This window comes from Rhizophagus irregularis, chromosome 30 (assembly GCF_026210795.1).
Source record: "Rhizophagus irregularis chromosome 30, complete sequence".
Lineage (NCBI taxonomy): Eukaryota > Fungi > Glomeromycota > Glomeromycetes > Glomerales > Glomeraceae > Rhizophagus > Rhizophagus irregularis.
The window spans coordinates 32,221-48,350 of NC_089458.1; the positions used below are offsets into that span (position 1 = coordinate 32,221).

Sequence of the window (16,130 nt, forward strand, 5' to 3'; positions counted from 1 at the left end):
AATAAAAATTTGATAAAAATTTGATAAAAATTTGGCAAAAAAATCATCATATTTGATTGACGGCTGATTGATGCTGGTTGAAATCAAAAAAAAATCAAACAAAATGACAAATCAACCTAAAATTTACCCAATATTCAAATATGTACTTCCGATTTATGGAAAATTGATAATTCAATAAAAATTCAATAAAAATTCAATAAAAATTCGGCAAAAAATCATTATATTTGATTGACGGCTGATTGATACAAAAAAAGTCATCAAAATTAACTTTTGAAAAACATGATTTGTCATTAAAATTCAGAAATTCGGAAAAATCAACACCAAATTTATAGTCAATTACTCAATTTATTATAAATTTATGTCTAAAACTTATAAGTTTATAATTGGTATTTTCTACTAATTGGATTTACGGCTAAATACTCTTGCATTTTGCCGGTTTGAGATTTGGTGTTTATACCAACGAACGTATGCTAGAAAATGTTCGATGGGACCATCCGGAAAGTCTACTACGTGAGTAAAATAATACTGAATTTGACCTGGATAGGTGTCGACATCTTCATCATCCGTAATAAATTTCGCTAAGACGTACAAACTTTTTACATGTCTTAACGATAATGATGATCCAAAGACTTCTGAACTAATCTGACACCTTCCGAATTAGTTAATTTTGACCCTAATTATTATATCGTTATCTAAACCTTCTACAAGAGGCCTCTGAAATCCAAATGATTCGTAAGTCGCATTGTAATATTCGACCATTAAATTTAATATTTCACTTGAAAGTAGTATATTATGAGATACCAGCTTAAGAAATTCACCTGGGAAGCCTTCTTTGCCAGAAATCTGTGAATCTTTAATATTTTGTGAATTCAGCCAAAATCGATGCATCTCATCTGACGAAAATTCATCAGTAACTGAAAGGGACCCGATAGTACGCTGACTGTTTAGCAATTCAAGACCTTTTACTTCGATACCTGAACTTATGATATTTTTGATTTGTTTATCAAACATTAATCGACGCATAAGTTCAGACTCAATTTTCCTGTTGCTGTTTGGTAACGAACCTAAAAGTGCGAAATCAATAAATTATAAACTAATATTGAAATCGTTAAAATCGTTAAAAAATCGTTAACGGATATTTACCTAAAATACCATTCATACGTTCGAAAGAGAAACACCAGAACGCATATAATGGTCCATAATCAGATAAGCAATCACGCAAATGCAGAGAAAGATGAAGATTCAGTGTGATCTTATCTCTGCCGTGGTGATTCTCAATGAGCTTGACTATTTTGATAAGACTTCTATGGGCTTCATCCACCAAATTAGATTCTAGAATCCGATTTACCAAAATCGAATAAACCCTGACAAAATGATTCAGGATTCTTCTATCTACGTCTGAAAGGTGTTCCTAAAGTGATACAGTTGAATAAATTGTAAAGAATATTCACCACTGATCGGCCGTAAAATTGGTGAATCCCTCTCCACTATGAATTTTTTCTGGAATTCGACCAAATCGGATGGTATCTGAAACTCGTCCATCTTTTTCTGAATTTTGTTCAAAGAATTTGGTGTCAAAATACCCCCATCGATCCAAATTCGTTTTACTATCCACTTCGCAATGCCCAGAAATAAGCAATGCATTAGATCAACTGTAATAAATCTAATAGGGTCGAAATATGATAGATGCAACAATTCGGACCATCTAACGCCAGTTTCTTTGACGAAGCGCTTTCTAGCAGCGTCTGAGTTGCATCTTCGCCAACCTAATGCGTTTTGTCAGCGCTCATTCGAATCTCGAGCAGAATACCCTACATCATCCATTCCAGCAAAATTATACTGCCCATTTTCATAATTTGCTTTTTTCTCACACCTGTGACATGAAACTAAGGCAGAAACATGACCGCAAATTTTTCTTGCGGCGGGAATGTCACATGATACTAAGATTGAAGCGCCACGAATTCTCTTTCCATTTTCGCATTCATAAGTACGATTTAGTGTTAACCCAGCCCAGAGTGTTTCCAATTCGTTAACTATTGGTGCTAAATAGTGGTTCACTTTATGTAGGCTGACCTCCTTTGGCCCAGGTAAAATGCCAAGAGTCAATAAATTTTCACGTCTAAATCGGATATCACGTGGCAAATTGCATATAGCGGCGTATATGACACTGATACTATAAATGGTACTATCATATGGCTGAAATCAATCAAGATTCAGCATCAAGCCAAGATGAGAATCGGCCACTTCGCTTTTGAAAAAATTTGGCGAATCTTCATTGTCCAATTCTTTAAAATTCTTCCACACTTGCCCATCATATATATCGGTTAAAATATTATCAAAATTTGACCGATTAGCCCAATGTCAGAGAGAATTTTCAAACCCAGGCCGACAAAACATAGTGGCAAGTTGTTGATTGATTTTAGCAAATGGATACATTAAATTAGGTCGTATTATTGTTTGATTTGTCGATGCGCTAATTTTTTCAGACAATGCCGTATTGCAAAGACGTGATCTGCGAACTGAAGAATTGGAAAATTCTATGTGTTGACATTTCATTATAGCAGGATTGTCCTCTTGTTTGAAATCTACCACTTCCTCTTTTTTATACAATTTGTGACATTTCGGACAAGGTACAAAACTATAAAATTGGTCATTTAATCCAAGCTTCTTTCTTGTTAAGTAAAGCGAATCTGGGAAATCATTAAAATCGTTACTACTGAACTCGCACAGGGCCAATTTCATAAATTTTATTAGAGTCTCAGTAGCTGTCTCTGTGATATTGAATCTTGTTCAAAAGTTCATTATCCAAAGTAAAATCCATAAAAATCGATCATAATTCGATTCTAAATATGGTGGGTTTTGAAATGGTTCATAACTAGGTGGTGAATAGTCTTCAAAAATTTCAGAAATTCCAGAAATTGGATCATTATCTGATTCACTGCCTATAGACAATGTATCACTGTAGATATCTTCCTCTATAGTATATTCGGATGATGATGAATCTTCTGGATCTTCTGAAATTTCCGGACGATTTGTATACTTTCTTGCACGTTGTCGAGATAAGAAGTTAAATTCGACATCTTGATGTTCATCATCAACATCATCTTGATTACTGTTATCTGATTTTTCTGATTCTTGTCTAATAGATTCATCAATCATTCGTCCAGCTGAAGCGGGTATTGATGTTTCACCTATTTCAAGTTGACGAACTTGAGACAAAATTGTACCTTGCGAATCTTGGTATTCATGATGTCTAGAATCGTGAATTTCTTTTGTGCGAGAATCCACCAAGTTGCCATCACAATCAGGACAATTACAAACTACTAGCTTTCTTTTATTACTTGTTGGTCTAGCAGAAGATACTATTTCTTCGTTTATTATACCAGAAATTGATCTATTTCTACGAGTAGAAGATGGCTGATTTGAAGGTGATTCTTCATCATCAAGATCATCAAGTATACTAGAGACTGACCTTTTTCTGCTTATTTGTTTAGTATTTGAATAAGTTTAATAAGTTTGGCAAAATCCAAATTTGTAAAAAGGCCGATTTTTATAAAATTTGGAATAACACAAAATTTGTATAATTTGTATGTATAATTAATGTAATCCTGGCTTCTATGATTATTTCAATAATTTTTTAGGATTTAATATTTTTTTTCGCAAATTTGGCAATTTTATATAATAAATTTGTGAATTTTCTAATTAATATACTTTTAAAAATTGCAATATGATTTAAGCTTATTTTACAATAAAAAGCTTATTTTTAAAATAAAAAGCTTATTTTATTTTAAAATAACTTTTATTTACAAGATAATCACTTTATCATCCCTTTATCATTTTCGGATGCCAAACAAACCTTATCAAAAGAAACTGTAAATTTTAGCGAAAGTTGAAAAGTAACAATTTTGTATTAATCGAAGTGGTATTGCTATAATAACAATATATTTTCGATTTTACTGCAAATTTCGACAAAGTATAACTTGCCGCATTAAAGTATATCAAATTTTAACGCAGTAGAATGCTAACGATTTTCGTAATTTTAATTTATTTGTCTTTTTTAATTATGATTTATAATTGATTTTTCAATCGAAAAATCAACGCAGGACGCTAACGATTTTCTTATTAATTAATTGATTTGTCTTTTTTAATTATGATTTATAGTTGATTTTTCAATCGAGAAATCAACGCAGTAGGACGCTAACGATTTTCTTAATTTTAATTAATTGATTTGTTTTTTTTAATTATGATTTATAGTTGATTTTCCAATCAAGAATTCAACGCAGTAGGACGCTAACGATTTTCTTAATTTTAATTAATTGATTTGATTTTTTAATTATGATTTATAGTTGATTTTTCAATCGAGAAATCAACGCAGTAGGACGCTAATGATTTTCTTAATTTTAATTAATTGATTTGTTTTTTTAATTATGATTTATAGTTGATTTTTCAATCGAGAAATCAACGCAGTAGAATGCTAACGATTTTCATAATTTTAATTTATTTGTCTTTTTTAATTATGATTTATAATTGATTTTTCAATCGAGAAATCAACGCAGGACACTAACGATTTTCTTATTAATTAATTGATTTGTCTTTTTTAATTATGATTTATAGTTGATTTTTCAATCGAGAAATCAACGCAGTAGAACGCTAACGATTTTCTTATTAATTAATTGATGATTTTTAAATTTATAAATAGGACGATATGACGATATTGAACCCGCTTCGATTTTTTAAACGAATATTGAGTGAATATAAAATGTCAAATAATAGCAATAATAAAAAAAACAATAAAAAAAATAACAAACAAAAGCAACAGAGGTTTCAAGAAGAAACACCTGACGAAGGATCTAATCGTCAACGGAGAAGAACGGAAGAAGAAAGTAATCTGAATGAGACGAGTGACAAGACCAATAAGTCGACTAGCAAATCGTCACCCACCAAGTCAAACAAATAAAAGCAGCAAAGGTTTCAAGAAGAAACACCTGACAAAGGATCTAATCGTCAACGGGGAAGAACGGAAGAAGAAAGTAATCCGAATGAGACGAGTGACAAAACCAATAAGTCGACTAGCAAATCGTCACCCACCAAGTCAAACAAACAAAAGCAGCAAAGGTTTCAAGAAGAAACACCGAGCAAAGGATCTAATCGTCAACGGGGAAGAGTGGAAGAAGAAAGTGATCCGAATGAGACGAGTGACAAAACCAATAAGTCGACTAGCAAATCGTCACTCACCAAGTCAAACAAATAAAAGCAGCAAAGGTTTCAAGAAGAAACACCTGACGAAGGATCTAATCGTCAATGGAAAAGAACAGAAGAAGAAAGTAATCTGAATGAGACGATTGATAAAACCAATAAGTTAACTAGCAAATCGTCACCCATCAAGTCGATCCTCAAATCTGCAAAGTTGACTAAGCTGACTCAAGAAGAGTCTGACGATGAGGTTATAGAAATTGAACCGCCAAATATTCCTAAAGGTAATTGAATTTTGGAAAATTGCTGATTGACATGTACGATAATTAATAATTTTTATAGATCAACAAGAGTTGTTATCGGAAATGAAAAAATGATATGGGAATATTCGAATTCCACAAAAATTTGTATTAGTGGTTAAAGACGATCAAGGTAATGAAAAAATGATCGATGATGACGATACTGATTTAGAAGCAGGTACGATTTTGACTTCATTCGTATAAATTCAGAATTATTTGTAAAAAAATATTACTATTAATAAAATTCTTTATTTAGAAAATCTAAAATTAAAGAAACAAATTGAAGAAGTACAAGTAGAGAATGCAAAGCTTTAACGCGAAAATAACCGATTATTCGACGAAAATCGTTTTTTGACTCGAATAAACGAGGCCTTTGCAGATGAGAATGACGATCTATGCAAAAGCTTAAACAGGTATTCGAGAATCCGTCTGCCTAAAGCCATTCATAGGCAGACGGATCTCGAACAGCTGGCAAAACGTCAAAAAAGAATTAAGACAAAAAAGTCTGAGCGATACGAGGAAGAATCAGAGGAAGAACGGTCTGGTTCAACAATAATGATGAGTACGACGAAAAAGAAGCTAGGGTATATTAATTTTATTTGTCTGATTCAGTTATTTAAAATTGCAGTATTGAGTAATTAAGTACCAGTTATCATTATTTGATTGTTATATTTAGGCTGAAATGAAGTCTATTTTGAAAACCATCGATGAAACTCGAGGACTAGATTACAATGAAACGTTCAATAGCGCGAAAAATTTCAAGATTCGTCGTAAGCTAGTCCCTGAATTGCGTTCAGCCCTTACTCCGTGTTTTCCCGCTTCGAATAAGCAACTTACAAAATGGTTGGGTTGTCTCCACAAGTCTCGTCGTTCTCATCAAAGATTAATGGATAGGGGAAAAGCCGATGAAAATAAACACCGGGTGCACTCAAACAATCGAGTACATGACGTTAGTAATGATTTATAATTATTATGCTGAATTTTATTCTGATTATGTATTGAATTTTATTCAAATTATAACGTATTTTAGAAGAAAATCCGCCGAATTAAGGCGGCAAAGAGATTATATAGTTTTGATGATGAACGGATAACAAAATATGATAAGCGTAGATTACTAAAGATGTTATCCAATCGCTTATTTCATTCTCCAGAAATAAGCGAGACAGACGAAGAAGACCCAACAAAGTCCATAATCGCTATTTACGACTATTCGTGGAGATCTGATGAGGTTAGAACTTCTGAATCTTGATTTTTCAGACGAATCGCTGAATTTAATTTTTATATTTTATTGTTTCTTCAGCTTAAAAATTTGCTATGAAATGTACTCGATGTACACTCGTCAAATAAGTCGAAATTAATATGCGAACATAGATACGACGATGAGGTACAAAAATACGACCGACCACATCTGTCGAATGCTCCTGAATGGTCTTATATCATACAACAACAAGATTTAATATTCGATACTAATATCGATCAGGGTTTAATCACTGAATATGATGAAGAAGAAGAAGAAGTTAGTAAAGGGACAACACCAGCAACTGGCAACACCACCAAAAATGATGAAGACCATAACAAGGAAGGAGAAGAAAAACCATCAAAATCAACGGTCAGCGACAATCATAATAATTCAGATTCTAATTTACATATGGATGATGCGCAATGAACGAATCTGAATTAATTTGGTAGAAAACTTTCTTTTTTTCGTCAAAAATCTATATATATATGTAATTAATATTCCAAATTATTAGTATTAGAATTTTCCATAATTCAAAATAAATTTGTCTTAATTCAGAAAAAAATTAATTACAATTCGAAATAAATTTACTGCAAATTTACTGCAATTCAGAATAAAATTTACTGCAAATATACCATAATTCAGAATAAAATTTACTGCAATTCAGACGCAATTCAGAATAAAATTAACCGCAATTCATTAAATTTTTACCGCAATTCAGAATAAATTAACCGCAATTCATTAAATTTTTACCGCAATTCAGAATAAATTTACTGCAATTCAGAATAAAATTTACCGCAATTCAGAATAGAAAATTTACTGCAATTCAGAATAAAATTTACCGCAATTCAGAATAAAATTTACCGCAATTCAGAATAAAATTTACCGCAATTCAGAATAGAAAATTTACCGCAATTCAGAATAGAAAATTTACTGCAATTCAGATTAAAATTTACTGCAATTCAGAATAAAATTTACCGCAATTCAGAATAGAAAATTTACCGCAATTCAGAATAGAAAATTTACTGCAATTCAGAATAAAATTTACCACAATTCAGAATAAAAAATTTACCGCAATTCAGAATAGAAAATTTACTGCAATTCAGATTAAAATTTACTGCAATTCAGAATAAAATTTACTGCAATTCAGAATAAAATTTACTGCAATTCAGAATAAAATTTACTGCAATTCAGAATAAAATTTACTGCAATTCAGAATAAAATTTACTGCAATTCAGATTAAAATTTATCGCAATTTATCAAAATTTATCATAATTCAGAATAAATTCACTGCAATTCGGTAAATTTATGAATATATTTTTTTAAACAATTCGGATCAAAAATACTAAGCAATTCAGATACAATTTGGATATTCTGATTGGCGTCGATCGGCCTGCCAATCGGAACTTTGCCTAAATTAATAAATCGGCCATCTTTATCACCAAATTCGGCCTAAAATCGGACATCTGATTTCTAGCCGATTTGGACTATTTCGACCAGTGTTCTTCAAAGTAAATTCCAAAAGAACCCACCCCCACACACTTACAAAGAACCCGGAAAGACAAAATCTACAAAAAAGAATAAAAAAAGAAACGTTAGTACGTTTCTTCAAAGTAAATTCCAAAAGAACCCACCCCCACACACTTACCCAATATCCCAAATAATCCAAAAAGCCGAAGTCTACAAAAAAGAATAAAGAGAAACGTTAGAAAAATAAATAAATAAATAAAAACAAAAAAGAAACGAAATTCCCTCCTCCTAACTTACCTTCAAGCCGAAATCCAGTTCCAGGGAGGTGTTCCCTTAGAAAAATGAACGTCCTAAGCTGTTTAAGCCGAATTCCAAAGGGGAAGACCGAAGGAGAATAAAAAATATTTTTTTTTAAAAAAAAAAATAAAAAAAAATAGGATTTGACCAGATTATCTGATCAATCCGGTCAATCCAGTCATCCGTGTAATATCCGATCTAGGATTGCTTGCCAAAACTAGAGTTTCGCAAAATTACCTGAAGTTTCAGTTAGGATTCAATCATTTATTGATCGTTGATAATCTAATAAAAATCAATACTTAAAAAAAAAAATATTTCATTTTTTATTTTTTTTTTGTAGGTCAGACTCCTATTTTTTGTAGAATGCCGGACCTTGAAGACCAGGATGAACCGTCGAACCAATAAAGGTAATGTGGGAGAAGGAGACTGGGATTATGTGTTTTACTGTAATTAAGAAACGTTTTTAATGTTTCTTTCTTTTTTTTTATAGAACTAGGACGCCGGACTCTTGAAAACGAACCTGGACTTGGAATGTGTGTAAGGAAAGAGGAAGGGTTAATATTAAAGAAACGTTTTTAACGTTTCTTTCTTAATTTTTTTTATAGAACTAGGACGCCAGACTCTTGAAAGTGAACCCGGACTTGGATAATGTAAGGAATGGGAAGAGGGGAAATGTTTTTTTAATATTATATAAAGAAATGTACTTACGTTGCTTTCTTTATTTTTTTGTAGGGTAGGGCGCTGGACTCTTGAAAACGAATCCGGACTTGGATAATGTTAGGAATAGGGGAGGGGAATTGGTTTTTTGAATATTAATGAAATGTACTAACGTTTCTTTCTTTGTTTTTTTGTAGGACTAGGATGCTGGACTCTTAGAAAGTGGACTTACACTTGATGTAAGTTGGGTGGGTGTAGTGTGTCATGTGTGTTAAATAAGAAACGTTTCTAATGTTTCTTTTTTCTTTTTGTAGGAAAGCCGGATGAAATTACGAACCGGACTTTTGAGTGAAGGTATTAATGGGAGAGAAATTTACTTCTTATAGTAACATTACTAATGTTACATTTTTTTCTTTTATTGTAAGAACGCCGGACGAATTATACGAACCAGACTTTAGTGAAAGGTAAATGGGAAAGGGGGAGTTTCACGTTTATTTTTTTTTCCTTAGTAACATTACTTTTTTTTTCTTTTGTAGGTTCTTGGAGTTTCTAAATAAATATTTATTATTTGATATTATGAAAAATCAGTGATTTACCATGTTGACTGGTATGCATGATAGGTGACAAATAGGCTACCAATAAGTACCCGATTTGTGACTAATTGGTATATTTAAGTAGGGTTTTGTATTATTTAAAGCGATAAAGAGTTTAACTTGCAGTGTAATTCTAGTATAAATAGTATAAATGCATTTTTTTTATTAATTATAATAATCTGGTTAAAATCCATGGCCCAATCAGAATTTGTTATTGTAATCAGGCGATTGATCACATGATTTCGGTATTTATATTTCGCACTTTGTTTATTTTTTTTTTCTTTCGTAAAAGCCCTTTCTCTTAAACTTTTTATTTAAAACAAACTCTTTACTTAGTTATTATGAAATAATATTAATATATTTTTTTTTTTATTTTTATATTTAGAAATAAACATAAAGGTATATTTTCATTATCTTGTTTTTTTCTTTTTATATATACATTTTCTATTGACGTTCTAATACTTTTTTTCTTTTCTCTCACTAATGTTTTCTACCACTTAACATTTTCTATTAATATTAAATACTACTAACATGTTTTTATTAACATTCTCCTATTAACATTTTCTATTTTACTAACTTTTCTTTCTTCCTACTAACATTTTTACTAATATTTTCTATATTTACCACTAACGTTTTTATTAACATTTCTATTTTATTTTCTCCTATTAATTAATATACTTACTAATATTTTCACTGATATTTTTTTTAAATAATAAACAGATATAACAAAACAAGCAAAGAGGTAATTTTATTATCATTGCTACTTTCAGTAGAACTTAACATATTACATAGTATAATTATGTTCAACTTTATTTGATTTTACGTAGCAGATAGTGTAAGATTTGTATTATTGCTTTTATGTAAATAAATTTATAAATTTTAATAAAATTGAATTTCATTATGCTCAAATTAAAATAAAAAAGAGATATAAATCTATTAGTTTTAATATGAAATTGTCAAACGTATACAATAAAAATATATATTACCAATATTTTACATATTTTACTACCCGATATATGTGTGTTAAATGTATGATATCTATAATATATATCACTGATATTTTACTACCCGATATGTGTGTGTTAAATGTATGATATCTATAAGATATGTCACTGATATTTTACTACCCGATATGTGTGTATTAAATGTATGATATCTATAATATATATCACTGATATTTTACTACCCGATATGTGTGTGTTAAATGTATGATATCTATAAGATATGTCACTGATATTTGACTACCCGATATGTGTAAGATGTGTATATGATGTTTACATGATGTGTCACCGATTTTCTACATTTATACTACACATATCAGGTACCCGATATGTGTAGTATTGTTAAATATCATACACATATATTACATATATTATACACATATCAGGTACCCGATATGTACCCAATAGCACCAATTTTGACCAGTGGTAACTTGAGGTACATTACATGCTACGCTAAAAATGGTGTTTCAGTTTTCATTACCGGAAGTTATTGTTAAAAAACCAGAACCAATACGTGATCTAAATATTGATACACAAATCTTTGAAATATCACAAAAAATGCGTGATATTATTTTCAAAATAAATGAAATTTTTATAAGTTTGCTGGCATTCCGGTACAATGAAAGACAAGAACTAGAATACAATAAGATTGATCTTATAGCAATAAATTCAGAAATATTAAGGCAAACAGAATTCGGCTGTAATCTTCCACCTCTAAACGTAGTCATACTAGAACCAAGTGGATCCCCAAATGATGATAACGAAATCTTACGTGCTATGGAAATATATAGAAGAGATTTTTCTTTGGAGGAGAATGATTTTCTAGATATTTGTGCAGATGAGGCGATATTTAGACGATTAATTAAATGCCGCAATAAATCAGAAAATATACGGCCTATTCTTGGTCAGTGGCACACCTCAAAGGATATGATGAGCGCCTTGGTTACATTCACTAGTCGAAAAAAGAATATTCGGCCTTAATACAATTTGGCCTATATTTGACTAGAATTAATAAAATTTGACTTCAATTAGTAAAGATCTATGATTAGACATATATTCAACCTAGTTGAATTATGTTAATCAAACGTTATGCGTTATGCGATACGTGTATTAAAATAAAAGTTTAAAAAAGGATGATCCTTTTTTAAATTTTTTTAATTTTCTTCTTTCCCTACTCGCCCTTTCCCTTCCTTCATTCCCCTTTTCCTTCGTCCCAGTTTCTCTTCTTCCCCTTTCCCTCCCTTCGTTCTCCTTTCCCTTCCTTCGCTTTTCCCTTCCTTACCCTTTCCCCTTTCCTTTCGTCACTTATCTCTTTCAAAGGTATACATATACCTTCAAATTTTTACTTTTTTTAACAAAACGTTTCACTAACGTTTTTGTTTTTTTCTTTTTTAGATTCAAGACGCCCATTTAAAAGGCTCGGATGGGCTTCCGAAGTATAAAAAAACAAGTTTCGTAAGTACGAAACTTGGTTTATTTATTTATTTTTTTTAATTTAGTATAAACGGTTACTAACCGTTCTTTTATTACTTTTTTTTTTAGATTCGGCCGTTCGGGTGGGCTTCCGAAGTATGGAAAAACCAAGTTTCGTAAGTACGAAGCTTGGTTTATTTGTTTATTTTTTTTAATTTAGTATATGAAAGGTTACTAACCGTTCTTTTATTACTTTTTTTTTAGATTCGGCCGTTCAGGTGGGCTTCTGAAGTATGGAAAAACCAAGTTTCGTAAGTACGAAACTTGGTTTATTTATTTATTTTTTTTTAATTTAGTATGAACGGTTACTAACCGTTCTTTTATTACTTTTTTTTAGATTCGGCCGTTCGGGTGGGCTTCCGAAGTATGGAAAAACCAAGTTTCGTAAGTACGAAACTTGGTTTATTATTTTTTTTTAATTTAATATGAACGGTTACTAACCGTTCTTTTTTTACTTTTTTTTTAGGTTCGGCCATTCGGGTGGGCTTCCGTGTTCCAAAGAATGGGAAAATTCCAAAGATTTGTAAGAATCTTGGATTTTTTTTTATTTTTTAAAAAAATATTATGAACGGTTACTAATAACCGTTCTTTTCTATTTTTTAGGATCGAGTGGGCTTCCGAAGAATGGAAAACCAAGAAACTAAGATTCGTAAGTAAGTACGAATCTTGGTTTAATTTTTTTGTTTTTTTTTTTAATATATAAACGGTTACTAATAACCGTTTTTTTCTTTTTTTAGGATCGGGTGGGCTTTTGAAGAACGAAAACCCAAAGATTCGTAAGTACGAATCTTTAATCTTTTTTTTTATTTTTGATTATTACGAATGGTTTACTAACCATTCTTTCTTTTTTTATATATTGTGAGCTTCCGAGGATCGGAAAAAGGAGAACTAAGGTTCGTTACGAACCTTAGGTTTTTTTTTAATATTATGAACGGTTTCTAACCGTTTGTTTTCTTTTATTTTTATAGGTTCGGTTGGCTTTTGAAACCAAGATTCGTAAATACGAGTATGAATCTTAATTTTTGTTTTTTTTTATTATTTTGGAACGGTTTACTAACCGTTCCTTTCTTTTCTTTTATAGGTTCGTCCGTTTGGGTGAGTTTCCGAAGAATGAAGAACGGAAAAAACTAAGATTCGTAAGTATTCCGTATTACGAATCTTAGTTTTTTTTTCTTTTTTTTTATTCTAATTATTATGAACGGTTACTAACCGTTCTTATTCTTTTTTTATAGGTTTCGGTGGGCTTCTGAAGAACGAAAAAGAACTAAGATTTGTAAGTATTATGAATCTTAGTAGTTCTTTTTTTAAAAAAAAAGAAACGTTATACTGTATTAACGTTTCTATTTCTTTATTTTGTAGGAACTTTGGGGCTTTCTTTCTCTCTTCCTCTCACCTTCCCTCTCCTCTTTCGTTATTTCCCGCCATTTCTCTATCTCTTACTTTTGTAAGACGTTTTCTTGGAATTTTCTTCAGCTTCAGTAGATTTCTTTAGTAGAACGTGTAGATCAACGTCTTTGAATTGGTAAGTTTTTTTTTTTATTATTAATTTTGATTTTTTTTTATTGATTTTTTTTATCTTATAATTTGTAGAAATCAACAGTTTCGCACTTCCCGGATCGAATTGGTAAGTTTTCACTTAAAAACTTTTTTAAAAAATTTTTTTTTTATTATTAATTAATTTTTTTATTATTTTATTTTGTAGTTTCAGCTTCCTTATCCCGGATGATAGGATCGATTAGTAAGTTTCAAAACGGTTCGTTTTGAAACTTTTTTTTTAAAGTTTTGTTTTTCCGAATTTTTATTTCAGATCGGACTTGGACTTTATTTTTTTTCTTTAGTTATAGTAAAACGACTTTTAACATTCGTTCTTTTCAAAATGCGATCATGTGATTGTGAAATTGTGTATAATTATTTTATTTATACATTAGATAGATGCTAATATACATGTACTGTATATTTAAGTGTTTTAATAAATTAATAAATTTGAAATTGAACTAAATTAATAAATAAATATTGAGACAAAATTTTGTGTCGAATAATCATCCGAACTGCGCCTCAATTTGACGCCACTATTAGACCTAAATTCAACCTAAATTCAACCTAGTCAAATTTAGGTCGAATGGTAGTGTAGTGATGGCCAAATTTTCTTTCCGAATTTGAGACGATTGGCACCCTAAATGCGCCCAAAAATTTGACCTCAATTTGACACATGTTAGATCATCATTTGACCTATATTCAACCTGGTCAAATTTATGCCGAATGGTCTTTTTTCGACTAGTGTATTATTTTCAAGTTACGGAATATATGATTTGGCTACGGCTTTAGGTGTGAAATTTTTGGATAAATTTGCAGCTGTTATTGACTGTCGATCTACAAGAAGGGTTTTAGAACTAATCTGGGTTGCAGTTGGAGCAGCCATTAATATATACTTACAAAAAAGTAAGATTAAAATTGAAGAAATATTATCTTGTCCTGCAAATGAGAAAATATGCTTAAGAATATGGTACTTATATTATGAATGGTTTGCAATATGGAAAACTCATCTTACCGGAATACACTGTGGAAATTATGAATTACAAAAATTTGGATTAGCAGCTTTTGCTCCACTTTTTCCTGCTGCGAGAAAAAGCAATTATGCTACTTCTGTTACACATTTTCTTGCGAATTTAGAAAAATATCCACTGTTAGAAAAAAAACTTCATCTTTGTGCTTCTATAAATTTAGCAAGAGAAGGACATTATCCTGCTTTTGACGAAGCGTTAGAAACTCATGGTGTTGCTTATATTAAACAGAATATTACTAGAAATTCGTGTAATCAAGAAAAACTTAGAGTTACAAATTAAAGCAACTCAAGAGGAAAGAAATCGAATAGATACATTATTAAATGAATTTTTGGGTACTTACTCATATCAACACAAGGATCGCAACACAAATAATCGTATTGAACCATTATGGAAATTAGTGCATGATTTATTAGAAGCATTCGAAATGGATAATTCTATTAATCATGATCTTTTCAAGAAAAACTCTCCACCCCAATTGAATCAAGAAGGATTAATAAAAATAAACCAAGCATATATGGATGGATTAAAGAGAATCAAAGAAATTTTTTGGCAAGAAGTAATAAAAACTGAGGCAATTAATACTAAAGGAAGAAGGGTATTGTCAGTAATGAAAACTAAAATTTCTGATTTATTAAAAAATAAAAAACCAAGAAAGAATACTGTGCCAAAAAATAATGGGAATCAATCATCTGGTGTATGCCCATTCAATCTAACGAACAAGTTCTTCAGTCAGTTAAAGGTAATTTAAAAAGAGTGAGTATTGAATTAGACAATCAAAATGAGTCTCAACCAAAACGCCAAAGAATTAGAATTATAACAACTGAAGAAGAAAAACAAATCTTAAGTTGCTTGTTACAAAAGGAAACAATACCCACAGAAACTGAAATTAATGAAGTCTTAAGTAAACTATCACAAGAATGGAATATCCAGCGTGTTAAAAGGTATTGGAATAATAATATTAGGCATAAAAAGAAAAGTAAATAGATAATATTTTTTTTCAAAGCAATAAAGTCAGGCTGTAATATTGAAAAAGTGCATTTCTATTACAAAAAGTGTTTTTACATATATAAAAAAAAATCTAGTGTGTAAACTAATTTTATAAGATAAAGTAAACGTAACTGGCACATCTTTTTACATATATTTTGGCTATTGTTGATATTTAACAGCTTGAAATTAAAAAGGATCTTGAAAAAAGTCTCGAATATTTTGAATTTCTATTTTAATTAGTTAATGTTCGAAAAAATGAATTTAATACCTAAAATGGAAGTCAGAAGTTGATTTTCTGTGATAAAATCATGACGTAACATTATGTTTGAATAAGTTAATATTGAATGAAGTTTAACGAT

At 30.5% G+C, this 16,130-nt stretch overlaps 4 protein-coding genes across 4 annotated transcripts; all 4 read left to right on the plus strand.

Moving 5' to 3' along the window:
• Window positions 1–4,759: 4,759 nt before the first annotated feature.
• On the plus strand, window positions 4,760–5,807 carry OCT59_021428 (uncharacterized protein; the record flags this gene model as incomplete). Its single annotated transcript, XM_066146513.1, has 5 exons — window positions 4,760–4,883; window positions 4,995–5,238; window positions 5,311–5,477; window positions 5,608–5,670; window positions 5,749–5,807. The coding sequence occupies 5 exons, from the start codon at window positions 4,760–4,762 to the stop codon at window positions 5,805–5,807; spliced, it is 657 nt and encodes a 218-aa protein (XP_066005641.1).
• A 367-nt stretch (window positions 5,808–6,174) lies between these two features.
• Window positions 6,175–7,158, plus strand: OCT59_021429 (uncharacterized protein; the record flags this gene model as incomplete). Its single annotated transcript, XM_066146514.1, has 3 exons — window positions 6,175–6,441; window positions 6,523–6,720; window positions 6,841–7,158. 3 exons carry the CDS (start codon window positions 6,175–6,177, stop codon window positions 7,156–7,158), a joined length of 783 nt encoding a protein of 260 aa, XP_066005642.1.
• Window positions 7,159–11,206: 4,048 nt separating this feature from the next.
• Window positions 11,207–11,728, plus strand: OCT59_021430 (uncharacterized protein; the record flags this gene model as incomplete). The annotated part of the gene is made up of 1 exon (XM_025332991.2): window positions 11,207–11,728. The coding sequence occupies one exon, from the start codon at window positions 11,207–11,209 to the stop codon at window positions 11,726–11,728; it is 522 nt and encodes a 173-aa protein (XP_025164342.2).
• A 2,744-nt stretch (window positions 11,729–14,472) lies between these two features.
• OCT59_021431 (uncharacterized protein) lies at window positions 14,473–15,768 on the plus strand (the record flags this gene model as incomplete). Its single annotated transcript, XM_066146515.1, has 3 exons — window positions 14,473–14,992; window positions 15,051–15,379; window positions 15,514–15,768. The coding sequence occupies 3 exons, from the start codon at window positions 14,473–14,475 to the stop codon at window positions 15,766–15,768; spliced, it is 1,104 nt and encodes a 367-aa protein (XP_066005643.1).
• Between the last annotated feature and the right edge of the window lie 362 nt (window positions 15,769–16,130).